Below are 21,168 nucleotides of genomic sequence, written 5' to 3' on the forward strand. Positions count from 1 at the left end.
TGCCGGCCAGGGCTTGGCCAATGCACAAGGAAATGCCAACTGAGATGTGTCTGCCAGCTCTCCTAGAAATAAATGGATCTGTGCCTCAAACCAGTGGCCTTTGCAGGGAAGGAAGAGCTGTTTTTCCAGTGCATCCTCTTCCAAATCTGCTTCTTGCTGGGATGGAGGTGATAATGTCCCAGTGCAGCTGATGGATTCAGGCACTGTCAGAGAGCACCGTCTATTTACAGCACCCCAGGAGGGTTATCATGTTAAAATATTGCTGAAGCATAAAAAAACTTAAGAATTTCTAAAGTCATGACCTTGAGCCAGGGTTTCCCTATGCAGCCTGTGTCTGGGCAGAGAGTGGGCACTGCAGGGAGATCCATGAGGGTCTGTATACCAAAATCCACTCCAGGACGGGGACCAGCATCAGTGTTTACACTGTGGCTCTGTGAGGGTTTGCCCTGTTTCTCTCATCTCCAACCTCCTCCCAGTGCCCCAATGGCTGGATTCTGTAGGATCCAGTGCACAATCCCACAAAGCAGCAGTAATGATGTTCTGAGGCTGTGCTTTTGACTTCATGGGACATTTTAACTCTGGGTTGGGTTTTACGTGGAGATCTCTCAGTTGGAGATACTCCTGGCAAGGTGTGAGTAAGGGTGTGCGTGGCAGCCAGCAGGCAGCAAAGGGTGAAGTGAGGGCAGTGGGGACAGAGAGGGGACAGCCCTTGGCCCCACCTGGGTGCTGGCCCTGCAGAGAAGCTGGGACTGAGATGGCAATGTGGGTCTTGGAGGCCACTGCGGCTGCCCAGGGGGGCCATTGCCTCTATCCTCCTGTCCCCAGTCGCTCCCAGTACCTCCAGTCGCTCCCCCAGTTCTCCTGACCTGTACAAATGCCTCCCCTAGTTCCACACAGCCAGCTCACCCCCACCTCCCCTAGCTGCCCCTGCATCCCAAACTGCCTCTCGGCTCTTCTGACCTCTGCAGATGCCCTCCTGGCCCCCTAATCCCACCCCAGCTCTCCCAGATGCACTCAAATATCCCCACTTGCACCCCCCCACCTCCCCGTATCTCTGTCAGTGCCCACCACCTTCTCCAGTCCTACACTTCAGTTCACCTCTGACCTTTGCAGCTGCCCCGCAGTCCTAGCCCATCTCCCCCACCGCCCGCGGTCCCTCTGCCCTGCTCCCCGGTCCCATCTCCCCCACTGCCCCCGGTCCCTCTGCCCTGCTCCCCGGTCCCATCTCCCCCACTGCCCCCGGTCCCTCTGCCCTGCTCCCCGGTCCCATCTCCCCCACTGCCCCCGGTCCCTCTGCCCTGTTTCCCGGTCCCATCTCCCCCACCGCCCGCGGTCCCCCCGGTCTCCCCCCTCAGATCAACAGCGCCCCCCCTCCCCTCCCCGGCCCGGCCCCACAGCGCCCCCCTGCGGCCGCCCCTCGGGCCGCGCCCCTCCCGCTGACGCGGCGCCTGCGCGTGCGCGCGTGCCGTGCCGGTGCCGGTGCCGGTGCGGGCGGATCCGCGTCCGGCGGTGGCCCCGCGGCCCGGCCAAGCCCGGCTTCCCCCGGCGTGCCCCGCCCCGCCCCGCGGCCCCTCGCCCATCATGTTGGTGCCCGTGTTCACGCTGAAGCTCAACCACAAGATCCTGCCCCGCATGGTGGCGCTGGGCCGGTACGACGGGACGCACCCCTGCCTGGCGGCCGCCACGCAAGCGGGCAAGGTAACGGGGCAGGAGCAGCCCCGGCGGCTGCGGCGCGGCCTGGCCCGGCCGAGCAGCCCCGGCGGCCGCCGCGGAAGCCGCGCTAACCCCGCCAGCTCCCCTGCCAGGGCCGAGCCGAGGCAGGGCTGGGGGCTCGTTCCCCTCGCCCTGCGCAGACCCGCGGCCCGGGCGCTCGAGCTGCGTGCGGACACGGGGACGCGATGCTCGAAGCTCCGCTCTGCTGCAGCAGGGAGCTCGCAGACATTAATAGCAGGTGACGAAATGGAGCAGTAGCAGAGGTGCCCAGAGAGGCTGTGGAGTCTCCAGCCCTGGGGAAATTCAGAAGCTGTCTAGGCACAATCTGGAGTAACACGCTCTGGAGGGACGTTGTTGGAGCAGGAGGTTGGACTGGGTGACTTCTGTGGCTTCTTCCAGCCTGAACCAGTTTACAAACCCAAGTTGCCACGGAAACTTACATTTTCTAGCAGACAGCGGGATTTTTTGAAGCCACGGGTTTTATCCTGCAGTTCTCAGAGCAGTGAGCCTTGGCACTGTTACAAACCAAGCTCTGTGCTGATAACGGGGCTGAGGTTTCTGTGGGTGATGCACAAACAGCCTGACGGGAACAGAGAGCATCCTGTGTGCTCTGTTTGAGTTAGAAACATAAACAAAACAGGATTAAGTCCAACCTGACTAATAAAGCATAATAGGTTGAAGCATAAACCCACAGAGGCACTTAGGTTGTGAATACAAAGCGGATTCATCTGTGATGTTTCCCAGCATTATTAATTTCTTTTTGGCACCTTTAGGAACAGCATAGAACAAGGGCTTGTCTGAGGGACAGACTGCACAACCAGAAAGCAAACTGTTGAGCCTCTGACTTGGCTCCAGGCAATTACAGTGACTGAGCATTGGTCAGTGAAAGTAAAACCATATTTATCATTCATCCTTTTAAAATTAACCTTGTTCACCTACAGATGGAGGTTACAGATATGTACCAGGTAAATTGTCTTAAATGTTTGGGATGTTTTGCAAATACTGCTACAAGCTGGAGGTAATTTGTTTAGTTTGTTGTTGCTCCCTTTAGTTTCCTATTTTTGCCTTACTCCAGAGACTTGTCAGTTGTCATTTTCAGAAACAAACAAAGCAATGATGTTGCAAGCCCACTGGCCAGAGCACTGTTTCTCCTGCAATTTCCTTTTCTCTAGTACAGTTTGAAGAACACCTGTGAGGAATACTATTGTCAGTAAAACCCCCAGTCTTTTGTCCTCATTTAGCTTGAGTGAATGTCTTTTTCCCCATCACAGTTGTTATCCAAACAATAGTCTTTACTGTTTGTATACAAACAGATACGTGTTGTATTAATATTTATATCTTTGTTTCTACAGGTTTTTATTCACAATCCTCATGCCCGAGCACAGAGAATAAACACAAACCGAATGGTGCAAAGTAACCAAGATGCAGACATTTCTCTTCTGAACATTAATCAAGGGATCACTTGTCTGACTTCGGGGGTGCTGAACCCTCAGCTTGGTTATGATTGTCTTCTGGTTGGAACACAGACTAATTTATTGGCTTATGATGTGTACAACAACTCAGATTTGTTTTACAAAGAGGCAAGTTGATTTTAATGTCTGCTTCTTTTAGTATCTCCATAATTTTCTGTTTCTTTGAATTGTAAAGATTACAGTTTTTACATTACTTTGTCAACTAATTATGTGTCTATGCTATGCATTATTCCTACTGCTATATTCAGACTGTTTTGTCTCTAGAATATCTGCAGTATTTCAAAATTAATATATGAAAATTTACACTCACATGTACAGATATACATTGCATTCATATGTCCCATCACCTAGCAAGACCAACTTAAAAAAAAAATAGGCATTCAGAGCTCAGCTAAACTGACAGTGATAATGCTGGAAGCTCTCTTCTTCACTTGTGTGGTCTGATGTACTATTGTCTCCTGTTTCTTTTCCTTTAATGCAGGTTTCTGATGGAGCCAATGCAATAGTTCTTGGGAAGCTGGGAGATATTGCACCTCCACTTGCTATTATTGGTGGAAACTGTGCCCTGCAGGGCTTTGATTATGAAGGAAATGACCGTTTTTGGACAGTAAGGCCATGCATAATAGTTTTGATGTTATTAGAAGATTCTTTCAATGGCACTAAATCATCCTGATTTTCTTTTAATATGGTAACTGTTAATTTGGTTGTTGATTGTTCTTAATTTATCTCAGGCCTGAAACTGTATTTTGGCCATATATTCAGTGCACTCTGATGTTACTTGAACACTGATTGTGTCAGTTGCTCTTTTGCAGTTGAGATAATAAAAATAATTCAGCTTCTGACAGCTATGACCATCACTGAGTACTGTCCTTCTCTTTGCAGGTTACTGGAGACAATGTTCGTTCATTAGCGCTGTGTGACTTTGATGATGATGGAAAAACTGAGGTTTGTAACCATTTACACATGAATTCAGCTGTTCTTGTGGTCTTGTAGTGAAATGATTATAAAAAAACTTAGATTTTCAAATACAACTGACTCACATCACCAGTTAAAGTTTCTCATTTTTCTTTATGCCAGGAGCAATACAGTGAAATGTCTGTGATCATCAGTTGGCAAGGCATCTATTTCAGTGGTATTTCTTGAATATGCTTATGGACTTTTTTAAATTTCAGAGAAGTAACTTGCAAGCTTACATATAAAAGTGAACTTTTAGAAAGCTATTCTTTTGAAGAGCTTCACTTACACTTGGTAAAATCGAAAAATCTGTCTTCACATCCAGCCCTTCTGTTTCCTTGTAAGGACACAGGGAAATGAAATACTCTTTGCTTTGCTGATTTAAAATGACAATAGCTTGTGACACACATCTTGCTGATAATGATGTGAGACAAACAACAGGAAACAGCTGCCATTCTGATTGTGCAGGCTAAAAGAGATTGGTGAAATTGTGAATTTGTATGGCATTCTCTTTTGGAAATGTTTCTTCATCCCAAATGAAAAACTGTGCTTCTGAATATGAATCTTAAAGAAGAGTAATAGCTTCCTAGTATACACCAGATGCAAATCAATATGAAGTTAAATCATTATGCTAAAAATACTTACTTTTGTCATTTGTCTTAAGACTTTAAACATAATTACTTGGGCTTCTTTGTTTAGTTCCTGAAAAGTCCTCATTTGGAATATCCAATTGGACTATGTAATACTGATGGGTAAAGGGCTTGACAGTTTCATGTGTTTTTTATAAGCACTAAACTGATACAGGCCCTGCTTGATTGATATCTTTAGGAAGTGAAATGGTTTCAAATTTTCAAATCAATTTCTGCACAGCTCCTCTTTGTATTTTTTTCATGTGCTGAGAGGTGTTTATAGGAACTGGAGACAGTATCTAGGGATTCAGAAACCGGGAAACTGATCTATGACACTAATTGCAAATGGTTTCCACTTGTGCTTTTAAGTGGGTTTTGCTATATTTTTCTGTTTGATAGAAGTTCTCGGCAGTTGGTGCTACTTTGGGCTGAGTAGAGCTGGATACAATATCTGACTAACTTGTTGGGCCAGTTACTCCAACGTGCATTTACTGAGATGTTTTCAGGGTTCTTTTTGATCTTAATTATCTAGGTGATTTTAAAGGGTTTTTACTTATTTATTTACTTTTATTTGTGGCTTTTGTGAAACTGCCTCTGGTTTAAAACTGAAATTCTGAGAAAATGCAAGAAGAAGCTTCCTAAATTATCACTTTGTGTCTTACCTGGAAAATGACTGTGTTAGCTTCATTTCTGTTCTTTCCGCCCCAGTAAAAACAAGTTTACATTTAAAATTTACTGATTTTAAAAACTGCATGAGTATACTTTTAGTTGCTAACAGAACTAACTTGTCACTGCCTTCCTCAGGATTTTGGATTGATGAAGGTTGCTTTCTGCCATCTAGCAGAAGACTTGTGGGGCAGAACTTTGACTCGCTCTTTCAAATTTCTGTCCAATGGAATGGAAGTCACTGAGGTGGATGGGGTGAATCAAACTAACAAAAAAAATCTAGGCACCTCTGGAAAACACAGCATCACCAGTAATTGTTTCAGGATTGTGTGCTTTTATTTGGTTGCTTTTTGCTGGTGGTTGCAACTTCATCAAGAAATCTATGCTTCTTGAATATGTTAATTGTTACAAATAAGTTCACTAGCTGCAGCAGACTTAGCTTGGTATGATTTAGGTTGACATAATCTGAAGCATCTTTACTTGGGAAGAAAACAAGCCTTTAATATTTTTAAAAATCCAACTTTGTTATGGATTTGTATCTCTTTTGCCAAGTAAAGATGAAAGGCTCATGGGTTTTAGTGGGGAAAAGTACTACCAGGTTTTAGACTTGGATTTGTAATTCTGTTTTTCATTGATTTGATGGATGACTTTGTGGACAAGGCACTGGGCAGATCTGTTCCTTCGTTTCTCAATTTGAAAAAGAGAACCTGACAATTGTCATGGTCTTCAGTACGAACTTTTCCACTGGGCTCCTTTCCAGTTAATGCCTTGTACCTGGTGAACTAGGAAACAGGAAAAGCTTGAATAATTATTTTTAAGAAGCACTGGTTTTTTTTCAGCTTCTTGTTGGCTCTGAAGATTTTGACATCCGTGTATTTAAAGAGGATGAGATTGTGGCAGAAATGTCAGAGACAGAGGTAAATTATTTCTGGTTAATGTTTATTATAGTTGCTGACAGAGCTGAAAGTGTTGTGTACTCTAAAGCTTCTCTGGTTCAGATTTATTGTGTAGTTAAGTAATTACTTAACTATTTGGCACAGTATCTACTCTGCTGGAACTGTGAAAGTTTGAGTTTAATAATGTCTTTCGTTATTAAGGGGGCTTTTGCTTTGTTTATTTATAAATCTGTCACCCCACCAAGAAAAATGACTGTTCTTGGCTGACAGTCAGGAGCCTGTGCAAGGCTGATTAAGGTTGCTGGATTGTGATTGAAGCTCTTAGTGTCCTCTGAGTAAAAGGATGTCTTCTGCAGTTTTCCTCAAATGTTTTTGATGCAGTCATGATGATGTAACTTGTCCCTGTGTGTATATCCAGACAGTGCATGGCAGGGTAGAAGGGGGATGCCCAGGCAAAACTGGAAGATTGTTGCAATTGGAGTAACGCACTGGCTATATAAAACGAGCTGTGGTGACTAAAGTATGGTATGGGGGCAGATATGTTTATAGAGGGATAGGAGTAGCTGTAGGAGTTGCTGTTTAGCTTAAGAACTGAGAGAAGATGCCCACTGATTTTGGTTTCTAGGAAGGGAGTAAAATATCCTTATCACTGCATTTAGAAGTGTTCTCAGTCTTCTCACAGCCCTTCTGCAGCCAAGGTAGAGTCAGGTCACAGACCTTTGTCCTTTAAGATCTGAGGCCTCCCTGCTGCCCAAGATGGGACTGAAAGGCTTAGCTAATAAACCACTTATGAAGAGCTATTAAAGACAAAGCCAGGCACTGTTCTGGAAAAGGAGGTTGTTGCTATCACTGCAATTAGAACTGGGCCTGTAATATGTCTTGCTCTCTGTGCTAGTGGCTAGTCTGGTCATTAGATATTTCTAGTTAAAGGGTTGCTAAGTTCTATCACTCTCAAGTGGGATTTATTTCCAGATCCTCAGTAGAATTGTTTTAGGTTTACACCTGCAGTTATAGGAGGCCTGTTATGGTTCTACTGTTCTATCATAAAGGGACTCAGCAGAACCTAAACCTTTCTTTTCAGGAAGATAAATTCAGGGAACAGTGTCTTTGTACATTATGTTTGGTTTGGAAGCCTTGGGTAGTTTTCATTTTCTGTGTTTCATCACTTTCTCTTGTGAAACTGGAACTGTAGACTGTTGTGACTCTTATAAATGGAGAATAAATTTGGGTTTATTGTTATCTTTGAGTTTCTGACTGTTGCTGTGGTCTTCTGTCCTTACTGGGTGCTTGTAATTTAGTTTGATACTTACGAAAGACTTGGCAGAAGATTGTGAGAGGAAGGACTAAAGGGTTTGGAAACAAAGTTTTGTGGTAAAACATCCAAGGGGCACAGTCAGATGAGTTTAGATAAAGTGTTGGGGGAGAATTTAATTGCAGGAAGTCTCCTGTGCTACATTGTACAGAGGACCAGACAGATGATTGCAGTTGTTGCTCCTGACATTAAAATCTCTAGTCTCAGTGTGTGGAAAAACCTGCATTTCCAAGTGCTGAGAACCTTAGCTCAATGAGGAATGGGTTTTAAAAGGAGTGAGAAACAGGCCAAGTTATGACTCTAAGGTCTTTCTCCAGAGCTTATTCAGGTAGGACACCTAGGCTGGTTCCAAAGAAGTTGTGTTCCAAAGAAGTCCAACTGTGGCAGTTTTTATCTTACTAGTACTGCGCAAACATTTTCTGCCAGTAATATCCCTGGGGCTTTCCTAACCCAGACAAGTTGAACCTTTGGCATCATCAGCTCCTTAAGCTTAAGGAATATTGTGTGTAGTTTCTCAATGATAGTGTGTTAGCACTGATGACCACAAGAATCCTATGAGCAGTTGTTTTGCTGTCTGTGGTAGGAAATAGCTGGTCAAAGTACACAGTTTGAGGGCAGTTCTGCAATCCTTGCTGAAGTGTGTCCTAACACTGGAAATACAGCTTGTGTGAGGAAATCCTCCAAGGCCTTCAGTGATTTCAGACTGATTCTTAAAAGTTGTTACTTCAGTACTCAGTGCTTCCTACAACAGACTTACTTAGCATTTAAGAAATGTAGGACTCATATGACAGATCTATAGCCTGTTCCTTGTTAAGTGAAGTTCTCACTCCTGTGTCCTGTCTCTCCCTCCTTTCCCCTGCAGACCATCACTGCCCTTAGCCCCATGTATGGCAGTCGCTTTGGCTACGCTCTTGCCAATGGCACCGTGGGAGTTTACAACAAGGCAGCGCGCTACTGGAGGATTAAGGTTAGTCCCTGGTTGGAGTATCATCACTGGAAGCTTGAAGGCTGCCTGGAGACTTGGTATCTAATTCCAGGTCATTCTGATGTTACCCTTAGGTGAACTTTGCTGAGCAGAGAACTTAATTTAATTTTGTTCTTACAAAATCTACCTGTTTTTATAGGTTCATATAAAATACCAGGTCAGTTCGTGCAGTACTTTTGGGCTGTTGGTGGTGGTTTAAACAACAGGGATACAACCATACAACTAAGGATTCTTCAGCTTAGCAAGAGACATTTGAGTTAGAAAATCCTCTGTTTGAATCAATAAACTTTTTCAGAAGCTGAAATCCTGCGTTGTCTATGTTCAAGGTTAATTTTTCTCATCAATAGCAATTTCCTGCTCCAGCAAATCAGTTTGACAAGATCCTTTCCTGATGCTCATTTTGATATTCTTAATATAAAACAGAACAGTATATTTAATAGTAATAAGAAGACTCCTTGAGAGGTGGCAGGAAGAGGCTCATGGCTGTCCTCAGTAGTCTAATTTTATGACCATGTTGAGGCCCTGTTTCCTAGAGGATTCGGTTTTTTGCACTTTGTTTTTGTGAGTTCTAATCATCTGCTTGGATGGAAATGAATATAAAGGAACTATCAGGTCCTTGAAAAGCAGTGTACTAGATTAGTAGTGCAAGGGCTAAGATGTCACATGTATCTGTGACCTTAGTGATGCTGAAACTTCCTGTTAAGTTGTACTCCTTTCTGTACTCTCTGTAGTCTCATAGTCCAGTGTTTTGCAATGGCAAGCATGTGAAGTTTAGAGAACATACCCAAGCTTAATTTGTTCTTTATTTTCTGCCCTCAGTCAAAAAACCAAGCAATGAGCATACATGCATTTGACCTGAACTCTGATGGAGTGTGTGAGTTGATCACTGGCTGGTCTAATGGGAAGGTGAGTTTATACAGGGGGAAAATGAGGAGCTGTAGATATGGGGGCTGTGTTTGAACAAAGCTGTTAAGTTATCTGATGAACAACAACCAAAAAATGAAAAAGACTTAGAAACCTGAGCACTGCAGATCTATTGCAATAAACCTAGTTTGTCTTGTGAGTCTTGTGCCAAATGCAAGATCAGAGAAAAGCTGCTTCCCCTGCTTAGCTCAGAGTCAATTGCTAAGGTGTGGCAAGTTGTTTCCATGGCAGCAGAGATCATATGCCACATCCTGGAGTTCTTGAGCGTCTCTATTCAGGTGTGTCTTGAGGACACGTGAATAATCCTCTGCAGTGTGTTCTGAATGTTCCCAAACCACAGGGAAGACAAAGCAGTTATGTAACAGGAGAGCAGCGTCAGTCTTGACTGTGGCAGGATTAATCAAGCATTTATTTCATTTTATGTAGAGGCATTCTATACAGCTCAGTTTTAGTCTTTTAAGCCTGTTCCTTGGTATTCCCCTTTGCCAGAAATGACTGTTTTAACTGCCACATCTCTCCTGGATGCAGCTTGCCAGGTTTTTCTGTAAAGCTGTGCTTTTTTCTTCACACCTCTTATTACTGTCATTAGCCTGCGGCACTTTAATAACTTCATATCAGACTGGCAGTCTGGAGCCCTGATGTGTTGTAACTTACGTTGGATTAGATGTGTAACATTGTCAGAGAGAGAGCTGCTGTGGTGAAACAGCAGGCCAGAGGTCTTACAAACTGAATCCTGACTCCAGCTGACAGAAGCCGTGAGAAAGCTGACAGCTCTTCGTGAGAACAGAGTCCTGCAGCAGTGAAAAACAACTTGTTTTCCTTGAGAAAGGACTCTAGGACTGTAGAAAACAACTTGCTTTCCCTGAGAAAGAACTCTAGGACTGTGAAAAACTCTAGCCACCTGTATAAACTGTTTTTACACCATTAGGCAGGAAAATGAAAACTGTATGTCACAAACAACTCATTCTGCGCGTACACACCAGTGGATTGATGAGCAATCTATACAGGGTAACAACTTGTTACTGCCCAACTGGGGCTAGACAGGGTTTAAAAACTCTATATAAAGAAATGTGTGAATAAACCAGGATCTTTCCTCTTTGCTCCATAAATGTGTGCCCTGCATCTTTCTTTACCGAGCTTCACAGCAACAGAGAACCTCTCCTTGCTTTGCTCCTGTTCTTTTCCACTGATAGTCTCTACCCAATTTGTTGGTTTGAAACAGTCCATAACTCCTAGAAAGAGTAATGCTGTGACCTGTGAAATTACACAGTGCATGGAACTGAGCCCAGCTCACCCTTCTTATCGAATGAAAGATAATTGAAGGTTGTGGTATTTGTGTATAAAAATAATTCACCACACAAGGGCTGCAGCTGAGATGAGAGGTTGTAAATATTGCATTGAAGTTATTTCTGGTTTAGTCCCATCATTGCTGCATCATATGTGCATAACCTTTCCAGTGCAGATTTGCAGTTCCTTTTATTTCCTTCCTTTTTTAGTTTTGTAACTTAGGGAAGCATCTTTGAAGAGAAGTTCCTTCTAGCTCCTTCTAGAGTCTGCCTAGAGGTCATTTCTTGATAGAACTTTTTTCATGTGTGGTGTTTGGATGAGCAGAGCTGCAACTTCCCCTACAGTTCTGTGAGCAGAGCTGGCTTTCAGCTAACAGCTCAGAGTATGGCATTTAGAGTTGGCTTTTCTCTTCATGCTGAGGCTTGGAACTTTTTGTTTTTCCAGGTTGATGCACGCAGTGACCGGACCGGGGAGGTCATCTTTAAGGACAACTTTGCTTCCTCAATTGCAGGACTGGTGGAGGGGGATTACAGAATGGATGGGAGCACCCAGCTAATCTGCTGCTCAATTGATGGTGAAGGTAAAAGCATTGTTAATGATATTAACGCAATACACAGCAATATCAGGCACATCACATCATATCAGATTAGCTAAACATTGTTTTGGTTCCAACGTTTTGTGTGCCAAATTCCCTTTGCTTTATGTGCAGTTAAGGGAATTTTGAGTTACGCTATCTGCAAACAGGATTTTGAATATTGCTTTTTCTGTGAGAATCAGCATGTGTTTCATTATGATCCAAGAAACCATCAAAATTCATTTGTCTAATGGAAGAAACCCCATCCTAATGCAAAGATAATGATATTCAGTACAGACTCTGGTTCTTCAGGCTACATTATAATAGATGTATGTATAGGAAATCTTTTTTCTGTGTTTTAATTCTTTGGCCGCTTTACAGTAGGTAAAGGTGTTTAAAGAGCTAAGGGGCTGTGTGTTTTGGTTTTCTTGTGCAGATGAAGAGTTTTTATATTAGAAATTTTAGATGTTAACAGTGCTTTGTTTCCTGCAAAATGCTATCCTGAGACTGGAGAACTGGTGGATTTATCCCACCATGCATTCAAGAAGTCAGACCTCGTTATTGTGAGTGGAAATGAATATGATCACAGATGATTTAAATAAGCTCAGTATGAATTACAGGGATGGCTCCAGGAAAGACACTGGTGTGATTATCCGACTCCTTGGCGTCAGTGGCCTGAGACAAGCAGGTCTGGCACAACCCATTTGAAACAAAAGCCTGTCCTTGTTAAATAGCAGTGTGTTTTGCTGACTGTCTTAATCACAGGCTGTGGGGATTTGCTGCATTTGGGCTACAGCTTATAAACTTTTTTCCCAAGCTTATGGAAGGGGAGCCTTGTAAGCAGTTCTGGGGAGCCTTGTCCTAGCAGAGTTGTGTAGGTTGGTATCATGAACATGATCATCCTTTTCTGATGTGTCCATTGCAGACAAGCCTTGCACGATGGGGATCCCTTTAGGCCTTAGTAATTAGTGTGGCTGGGCTTATATAGAGAATGTTATTACAGTTCTGTTTGGGACCAGCATCCTTTCACATGAGGTGTTGTCCTATGTTGCAGTGGTTTTTGTCTTGCTCTCATTTTAAATGAATGATTCACTCAGAAATAATAAAGTGTGTCCTTTCATTGGAGGGAAGTGTGCAAGCTGAATGATTTCAAGTTGCATGCAACTTTTTAGAGGGCAGCAGTCATTTGCAGTCAGGCAGGTAAAAGGTTTTTGTCCCTGGCTTTCATTGTCAGAGCTGCAGTCAGAGTGCACAGCCTTGTAGTAAAATGAAAGTTGTCTCATCACCTGTTCAGGTCCTCTGTCTCCACTGACAGTTAGAGGTATTTCCATAACTCTATGCTCTACTGGGCTACTGGGAAACAAGTCTTACCCCTTGAAGTGAAGTATCCCTTGATTTGGGGAAAAGCTAATGTGGGTGAATCTCGTTTACTGGCTGATTAACAGTGACTTACAGCCACTTCCAGACAGCAACAACCCCTCTGGCCGGCTCTAGAAATCCAGGTACACATTTTATTAATTTTGCATAATTGTAGACTTGCCCAAGCACCTTAAAGAATGATTGCAGTGGGAATCCTCTTGTAAAAGGACTGGGTGCTGCACTTGTCTGGTCAGGTGAGTACAGCTTAAAGACAGGTTGGAAATTCACCTTTTTTTTTTTTTTTAAAATATGCGGTTCTCTTGCCTCAGTCACCAAGAAAGTGAGAGATTATGGGTCTAAAACAGTGCTCAGGTTTTCAGCTGAATAGTACTAGCTGGAGATCAGAGCTGCAGAGATGGTACAAAGGAGTAATGTAACAGAAACTGAAGTTCTGGGCAGGCCGTTGAAGTCTTTGCTGAAATGAGCTATGTTTTGTTTTTGTACAGTCCGAGGCTATCTGCCAGGAGGGGAGGAAATGAAAGGGAACCTAATGGATACAAGTGCTGAGCAGGATCTTATCCGAGAACTTAGTCAAAAGAAACAAAATCTTCTGCTGGAATTGAAAAATTATGAGGAAAATGCAAAGGTACTGCTTAAATAATGTGTAGGGCCAAAACACACCTTGGTGTTGGTATAAATCCAGAGTAACCTGGGAAGCGGTTGTGGGGCAGTCCAGACAAGTCAGAGCTGTAGCTTGTCAAGATGCAGTGAGATTGTCTGCTGGGGGCTCCTGCCTCTGCATTTGGCTTGCTCCCTGTGCAAGTTCAGAACTTGCTTTTTGTATTTTAATAATGCTTTCTTTGCTCCTTCCTCTTGCCAGAGCACTTGTGCTTAGAACTGTATTCCCTTCAGCCTTGTGCTTTGGCTTATGACTGAAAGTTGTAGCTTTCAGTGCGTAAGCCATCTCGAGAGTCAGAGGGGATTGTGTTAGAGGATCAGGTCACTGGGTGAGGGCAGAGAGCACTGCCAGGATGTAGAAATGACACTTGCACCTTGATGGTGAACATTTCAAAAAATAGTCTGAAGGAAGAGCAAACTCATCTTTGAACAGCAAATGACCACCATGGCAGGAGCTTGGAATTCTGTAAGATTTTGTTTAAAATTGTTGTATGTGATGTGTTTTTTGAGTAAAGGTTTGCATACAGAGCTGAGGTCCATGCACAGTGAAGCACTCAAACATATTGTAGCCCAAGTGTCCACAGCTCCATGCCTAATCCATCTAGAAGTATCTGAGAATTGCTGTAATGCAACCTTCCTCTGAAAGAAAAGAGAACTGACTTGTGTATATGTTTTCTAGGTTTTTTTGAATTAAAATCTTGAAATTCTGATACTGATGGGTGGTATGTGTTTTGTAACAGGCTGAATTGACCACTCAGTTGAAGGAAGCTGATGGGCAGAGGGGTGTGATTCCAGCAAACACCCAACTCCAGACAGCCCTCTCAGTTAATCTGGGCTCTGACAGCCAGTCTGCCCATGTGGAGCTGTGTATTTCCACCACAAATGGTGAGTGGTAACCTGCAACCATTGATATTCACTTCATGTAAAATCATGCAAATTTTCAGTTATATTTAGCTGGTGATTTGAATGTCTCCCCTTTATTGTCTGTAACGTCCCTTTTGTGGTTTCTTTCCTTTCACAGAGTTTTGAATCGAGCTTTGTTCCTTGGATGGGTCTTAGAGGAGAGGAGTTTGATGGAATTTGTTTCTTATTATGTGTTATTTTCTGAGGCAATTAACATTTAACTTGGGTGAAACCAGCCTTGGTGATCCCTGCAGCGCTTCTTGTGTTGATTGTAAACACCAACCCACAGCTGCATTAGTGTGGGTGTTGCATGAATGCAGCTGGATCTCAGCTGGCTTTACATGCAAAACTGGAATTACCCCAAGACAGCAAATTCACCTTGCACCAGGCATGCTGAGGATGCAGTCAAGTCTAGATAGTCCTGGTCACCTGGGATATTTTAACAATTCAGAGGAGTGATGTAAGGAGTTGAACATGCTTAATTTTGAAAACAGTGGTGGTTTGTTGCCAGAGGACAGTTTTTAATTTGGGAACTGCTTTTTCTTCCTGTTGCTAAGACACAATCATCCGTGCTGTGCTGATCTTTGCTGAGGGCATATTTGAAGGAGAGAGCCATGTGGTCCACCCCAGTCTCCAGAACCTCTCAGGCTGTGTTCGTGTTCCCCTTACTCCACCCAAAGATGTCCCTGTGGATTTGCACATCAAAGCCTTTGTGGGTTACCGAAACAGGTGAGTTTGTGGTGTGATCTCTGCTGGTCTCCAAACTGTGCCACCAGGAAACAGCAATAATGTGGTTTCATGCTTGACCCATGGGAAGTGCACCATTAATTCCTGGGTGCCCTATTTCTCTGTCTTAATCAAAGGAGAGCTGGGATGCTTTCTTAAAAGCATTGATGCACCTGTGGCACTGAGTTCTTTTCCAGACAAAGTCTAAATGCTCTGGAATCACTGTGATCTGTTGTGTTCTGGTTCTGCTTTTAGGGAAGGAATATACATTTTTCCAGGAGATGTCTTACTGTGGGTGTGTGGAGGGAATCAACAAATGCAGAGACCCTTATCCTGTCATCCCTAAGGGGCTGGGCCCTGGATCGTGGCTGCTCTAGATGGAGTACTTGAGCGAGCCTGGAGACACAGCTTTTCTCTCAAGCTATAAAATAACCTTGAACCCATTTGGCTTCAGGGCAAATAGAAAGGAACACATGCTTGATTTCAAGACAACATTTTTCCAGTCTCCCGTAGAAATCTCTCCATAGGAAATAAAATGTCTCTTCATATACCCTTGAAAACAGCTTTCTTCCTGCTCACATCTGCCAGAGCTGTTGGTGCCTGAGGAGGCAGCATTCTTTCCCTGAATAGGGAGGCATATTTTGAGAGCTAGCCACCCACTACAGAAAGATTGTATGGGACTGAATTCCCTTTCTGTTTTCTCTATTTGCCTTTATTATTGCTTTTAATAAGACTTCACTGACCTTGTAAAGAAAATACCCAATCATATAGTAAAATTGTTAATGTATTAGCCTAGAGAGTATACTTCAGTGGAAGGATTATTGAAAATGACAGCAATGGAGAGGAATCATACAACCTCGTGATAAGCCCGGAATTTCCAAGGTTCAGTGTTTCTTCTGGGGAAGCAGTAAGCAGCTGATTATGTAACTGAAAACTGTGGATGTTAATCCCCAGCTAAAAAGAACCAGGAACCATTGCAATAGGTGAATCCTGCTATGTTATTAATTCTCTGTTTTTCTGTTGGGTTGCTTGCAGCACACAGTTCCACGTATTTGAGTTGACAAGACAGCTTCCCCGCTTTTCCATGTATGCCCTGAGCAGCTCAGACTTGGCCACAGAGCCCCTGAGCTTTGTTAACTGTACCATGAATGAGAGGCCACAAAGGGTGAGTTTCTGCTCTTCTTCCTGGTTTCAAGTCTTGCATAGATGGAGGGTTTGCAATCAGCTTGAGATTCCCAATAGAAAGGAGAAATTATGCAGTGAGCTGCAGTACTGGCCTTTGGAGTCTGTGTATTTCAAGACAACCCTACTTTTTTCTGTCTTTAAAAGGTGACTCAGTTGGGGCACTCTAAGCATCAGGAATTCCTGCAGGAACTGAGATCAGAGGGTGTTTCAGATATTATCTTGTTTGCTGTGTGCCTGCTGATAGCAGGAGACCTGTAGTGAGTGTTGAATTTTGTAAATGAGCAGAGAACAGGAAAAAGGCAGCACAGTGCTCAGGTAGTGGCTCAGTTTCATAGCAGTCTTTGATTGTTGGATTTGATTATTTTAGGAATATTCAGCTTTGGTGCAGGACTCAATTGTCCTCATTCTAAGAAGTTCATGACATGGGGTTATGGGATGAAATTTAGTAAATGAAATTTCCGTGGTACCCTGAACAGAGTGTTCTGGTGCACATTATTTGCAGGGACATTGTGTGGCTCCCCAGACTTTACACACAAGGGATGGCTGATGCTCTTAATTTTATTTTTGCAAGATCGTTATGTGGCTGAATCAGAGCTTCTTGCTGCCAGAGGATGCCGAGTTCCAGAGTGCTCCCTTTCAGGTTTGCTTCACTTCCCTTCGTAATGCAGGTCAGCTCTGCATCAAAATCAAGCCTGGTGGAGAGGTGAGTACCTCCCTGGACAAGGGGAGCAGCCCTTCAATGGTATTCCAGTAAAACCAGTATACCCATACTGCCAGTGGGAGGCAGTAAAAGTGAAGGATGACTAAACAGGCAGAGAAAGTACTCGTGCTTTTGGAAACTTCTGTGTCTGTTTACTGTTGGTGGGTAAAATTCCAGGGCCTGTTACTGAAGTAAACTGCTTAGCCTGAGGATCTTTAGGAATGAGACAAATTATTTTCTCACAGAATGGTTTCAAGGAGCCATAATGTGAGGAACAAAGGCTGCCTGTAACTTCTGCCTGTCCTGTGTACACAGATGCCTCTCTATCCCAAACCTGAATAAAAGCCCCTTTGAAATCAGTGTGTTCTTGTCTACTGAAAGCTGTACAGTTTGCCCATGCCATCTTGATTAAAGGACCTGCTTTGATTGTGGGTAACTGTTGTTAGGCAATACTGCTGGGCAGTTTCAGATGTTCTGGCATGGAAGAGTGCTGAAGTGCTTCCTTTTCTTTCTGACAGATTTCTATCAAAACAGATGATATTGATCTAGCTGGTGACATTATTCAGTCAATGGCCTCTTTCCTGGCCATTGAGGATTTGCAGGTGGAAGCGGATTTTCCTGCCTACTTTGAGGAGCTGCGGAAAGTATTGGTGAAGGTGAGGAGGCTTTGGACATTTCTGAGTAGGCAGATAAGCAGTCACTAGGTTTTTTTTTATGAGAGGATCTCTAAACTAATTTACCTTTTTTGTGGAAATCAGCCTACAAAAAAATGGCTGCTGTATATTCTGTGGGACACTTTCTGTCTGTTTTTGTTCTGTAGAACAGGCCCTTGGTCCAATCTGTTGGTTGTTTAGAATAAAGTAAATATGTTGTCTGGGAGACTGAGCTCTGGTTTTGGGTCAGCATGTGAGATGTGTATCTCAGTCTGCTCACCCTTTTGGGGGGCCAAGGTGCTGCTCCAGCAGTGGGGAGTGAGGGGAAAGAGAACAGTGTCAGGGATACTGGTTGGTTGGGTTGGGATGTTGTTTCCTATTGTACTGGGCTGAGGTTTAGCCTTAACCCTGTTTGCCCAGGGTGCCAAGGACCCTTGCTCATGACTTGTTTGCCCTGGACAGGTGGATGAGCATCATGCAGTGAATCAGAGGCTCACTGCTGACATGGCTGAGTACTCCAACCTCATCCGCAGCATGCTGGTCCAGGCGGAAGATGCCCGGCTCCTGGGAGACATGTGAGCAGTTGCTTCATGGTTTGTGTGTTTGGGGATTAGAATGGCCAGTCTTTGCTTTTCAGGAAGAAAAGGGCACAGAAAAACATTGGTGTGATACAAGATTGCCTGGTTACACTTTCTGATGTAGAATTTTACTTTTGATGTAGAATTGTACCTTTGATGTCTCAGCATGAGGTCTCCTTGAACCTTGTCATGTTCATTAGGTAGAAAACCAGTCAGGGGAAGGCAAGAGGGCAAGGGTAGGGGCTTAGTGTATAGCAGCTTGAATCTACTTCAAGATGGTGAGATATGTTAGAAAAGATGCATTAAGGGAAGAAGGCAGGAAAAGCTATCTGTGGTGTGTGAAATTTTGAGAACAGCAAGAAAGAAATGTTTGGTGTCAAGTTTTCACACTGATTTGCTGTTTTCTGCTAATTTCGAGCTTTACTCTGAAGAGCAGCAGTAAAGAGGCCCAAGCTACTGCAGGGCAGTGGTATTTTCACTGGGGAAAGTGGTGCCTCCACTTTGCCTTGAGGATAAAGTAACTGCAAAAATAGGCTGTTCAGGTTTTTTTAGTAAAATAATGAGTATTACCAACATGTCTAGACAAGTCTGTTGTCTTGTAGCTGGCAGACATGCAGGGGACTCTGGTAGCCAACATAACCATGTCTTGATACATCTTTATATTGACAAACCAGGAATGACTTTCTTGTCCTCTGAGATGCAAATAACTGGGCTGATTGTTCCCCAGGAAAAACATGAAGACACGGTACAGCGAGCTGTACGACCTGAACAGAGATTTAATAAATCAATACAAAATTCGTTGCAACAATCACACAGAGCTGTTGAACAATCTGAAGGCTGTGAATCAGGCAATCCAAAGGGCTGGGCGGTTACGGGGTAAGTCTGTGTTCTTGAAAGCAGTGGGGAGTCTCAGACCCCCAGAGAGGCACATATGTCCCAGAGGTCACCTGGGTTAGGTAAGTGACTTCAGGCTTTTTGGCCTGAAACTCAGTTAGTAGAAGTAATCTTTCATTCTTTAGTCATAGCCAATTATGTGTGACAGTCAACTGTGAGTGTCCCATATAATCTGGGATCACAGTTCTGTAAAGAACAATTTGAAATAATTTCCACATTTCTGAATGAGGCAGAAATTTATAGTTTTGTTGAACATATTACTTTAAAAATGGTTTTAGAATTACTTCAGTTCTTAGTTTATGATTCTGGTTTTAAAAAAAGCAACTACTAACTCAAGCAGGACTGTTTTATCTGCATTATTAGTCCTGTAGGTCTTTGGTGAGGGAGGTACTTTTTTTGTATGTTTATAGCATTCCCCTTCCAACAAACTCTCATAAAACAGAGCTACAGGGGATTCTTCTTTAAAGAAAGGATTTTATTTATGTACTAGAAAAAAGGTGGTGATTCATCATGTGTTAAAAAAGCATTTGAAAGCAACCCCAAAATTTTCAGCCTGGATCAAATAAGTATTTTTACCAGTTTCTTACTCTGTAACTGAGGTTTTTTTTCCCTTTCTTTTCCTTTTTTTCCCTCCTTGCAGTTGGCAAACCTAAAACACAAGTGATCAGTGCTTGTCGGGATGCAATAAGAAGCAACAACTTCAACACACTGTTCAGGATAATGCGTGTGGGAACAGCCTCCTCTTAGGGAGAGGAGCAGCAGCTGTGCAGAGGCAGTGATTCCATGCACTGAGCAGATAATGGGTGACAAGCAGTTAATTCAGACCCCTACTGCACTGTAGGGCGAAGTAATTACAATGGTACTGCTGTAGTTAAGTTGTCAGGTAAGAAATATTACACAGACCAAAGCTCCATGAAGAGAGCATCAGAGTTTAAGTGCAGCTGTGGTATTTGTGTAAGACAGAAGTTCAGTTATTTTTTATTACAGTAATTTATTTATGTATTTAAATATATTTTGTAGTTAAGGCATTGGTCTTTTCCATTAAAACATAGACTGGCTTGACTGATTTTGTTCTGATTTACTTGGGGAGATGTTTACTGCTAAGTTTACGTGTTGAAAAAACCCAGCCTAAACAACTTCTCTGATTTCTGCTGCATAGTTCCTTTACACTTGAACTTCCTGTGCTGGAGAGTCTGGGGTTTCACACAGGGATGCGTGGCTCTCTAGGTAAACTGCAGAGCAGTGCATGAAAACCACCAAAAGATAACAACTTGCTGGCTCTTAAGCCAGAAGATCTTTGACAGATATCCAGTTCCATGATCTGTGCAGGTAGGAAGTGGTCTGTTTCATATCCAGAACTCTCCCCACACCTGGACTGCAGAAAGTTTTTCTTCTAGCTACTGGTTCTGTGCTACTGCTGGAAAAACTGCAGATACTGAGGTGGGCAAGGGTGCATTTCAGGAACAACAAAAACAAACTACACACCCAAGCTTGGTGCATAATCATGCAGAGCTGGTAGTACTTAATGGGATCAAAAGAAGGTATTGGAAAATGACTTGGCTCCTGGCTGAAACCTGTTTAGTTGTGTAATCTCTTAGAATTGAATTAAAATATTACAGTAAGGCTCTATCTCAGATCTAAAGGTATTTTAGAACCTCTGCCAAAGCAAATTTCTTTTGGAAGCTAAAAATAACCTGCCCAGGATGGAGGTTAGGCCCCAGTGCTCCTGCCTCAGCATCACTCTTGCCACCATACAATGGTGTTAGTGACGTGGGCAGGGAGGAGTTGGCCCATCTCGATGTTCTTGGGTGGCTTCTTGGGGCTGTCAGAAGGAGTCATGGCCTCTAACTGGTTTTTCTTAGGAGCCCCTACTGAACTAATACTGAATAGCAACACCCTTTGTTACAGAGCCACTGGTGAGCATGGTGTGACCAGTTGAATGGGGAATGTAATTCTCACAACATGTTTTATTCCCAAAACTGCCCCTCGCCACTGCCTTGGCCCCTTCCATATGGAGAACTATGCTGCTGAAAGCACAGACCTGTGTCAGTCAGAATCTGCAGCCCAAGCTCATTTGAAT

At 43.4% G+C, this 21,168-nt stretch overlaps 1 protein-coding gene across 1 annotated transcript; it reads left to right on the forward strand.

The window, feature by feature from the left end:
- The first annotated feature begins 1,482 nt into the window (after positions 1-1,482).
- BBS2 (Bardet-Biedl syndrome 2) lies at positions 1,483-20,150 on the forward strand. The gene is made up of 17 exons (XM_084215427.1): positions 1,483-1,698; positions 3,066-3,293; positions 3,667-3,792; positions 4,068-4,130; positions 6,274-6,351; positions 8,505-8,609; positions 9,447-9,533; positions 11,283-11,418; positions 13,278-13,417; positions 14,190-14,334; positions 14,910-15,081; positions 16,114-16,243; positions 16,835-16,966; positions 17,482-17,619; positions 18,079-18,191; positions 18,922-19,070; positions 19,729-20,150. The coding sequence occupies exons 1-17, from the start codon at positions 1,582-1,584 to the stop codon at positions 19,833-19,835; spliced, it is 2,166 nt and encodes a 721-aa protein (XP_084071553.1). The 5' UTR covers positions 1,483-1,581; the 3' UTR covers positions 19,836-20,150.
- The last annotated feature ends 1,018 nt before the right edge of the window (positions 20,151-21,168 follow it).

This window comes from Fringilla coelebs, assembly GCF_963513975.1.
Source record: "Fringilla coelebs genome assembly, chromosome: 14".
In the NCBI taxonomy this organism is placed as follows: domain Eukaryota; kingdom Metazoa; phylum Chordata; class Aves; order Passeriformes; family Fringillidae; genus Fringilla; species Fringilla coelebs.

What these genes read in the sequence shown, in the direction of transcription:
- BBS2 (XM_084215427.1), top strand. Translation starts at nt 1,582, where the DNA reads ATGTTGGTGCCCGTGTTCACGCTGAAGCTCAACCACAAGATCCTGCCC. An exon ending in CTGCTCAATTGATGGTGAAG is followed by an intron (nt 11,419 to 13,277) that starts GTAAAAGCATTG and finishes GTTTTTGTACAG; the next exon opens with TCCGAGGCTATCTGCCAGGA. An exon ending in GTGTATTTCCACCACAAATG is followed by an intron (nt 14,335 to 14,909) that starts GTGAGTGGTAAC and finishes CCTGTTGCTAAG; the next exon opens with ACACAATCATCCGTGCTGTG.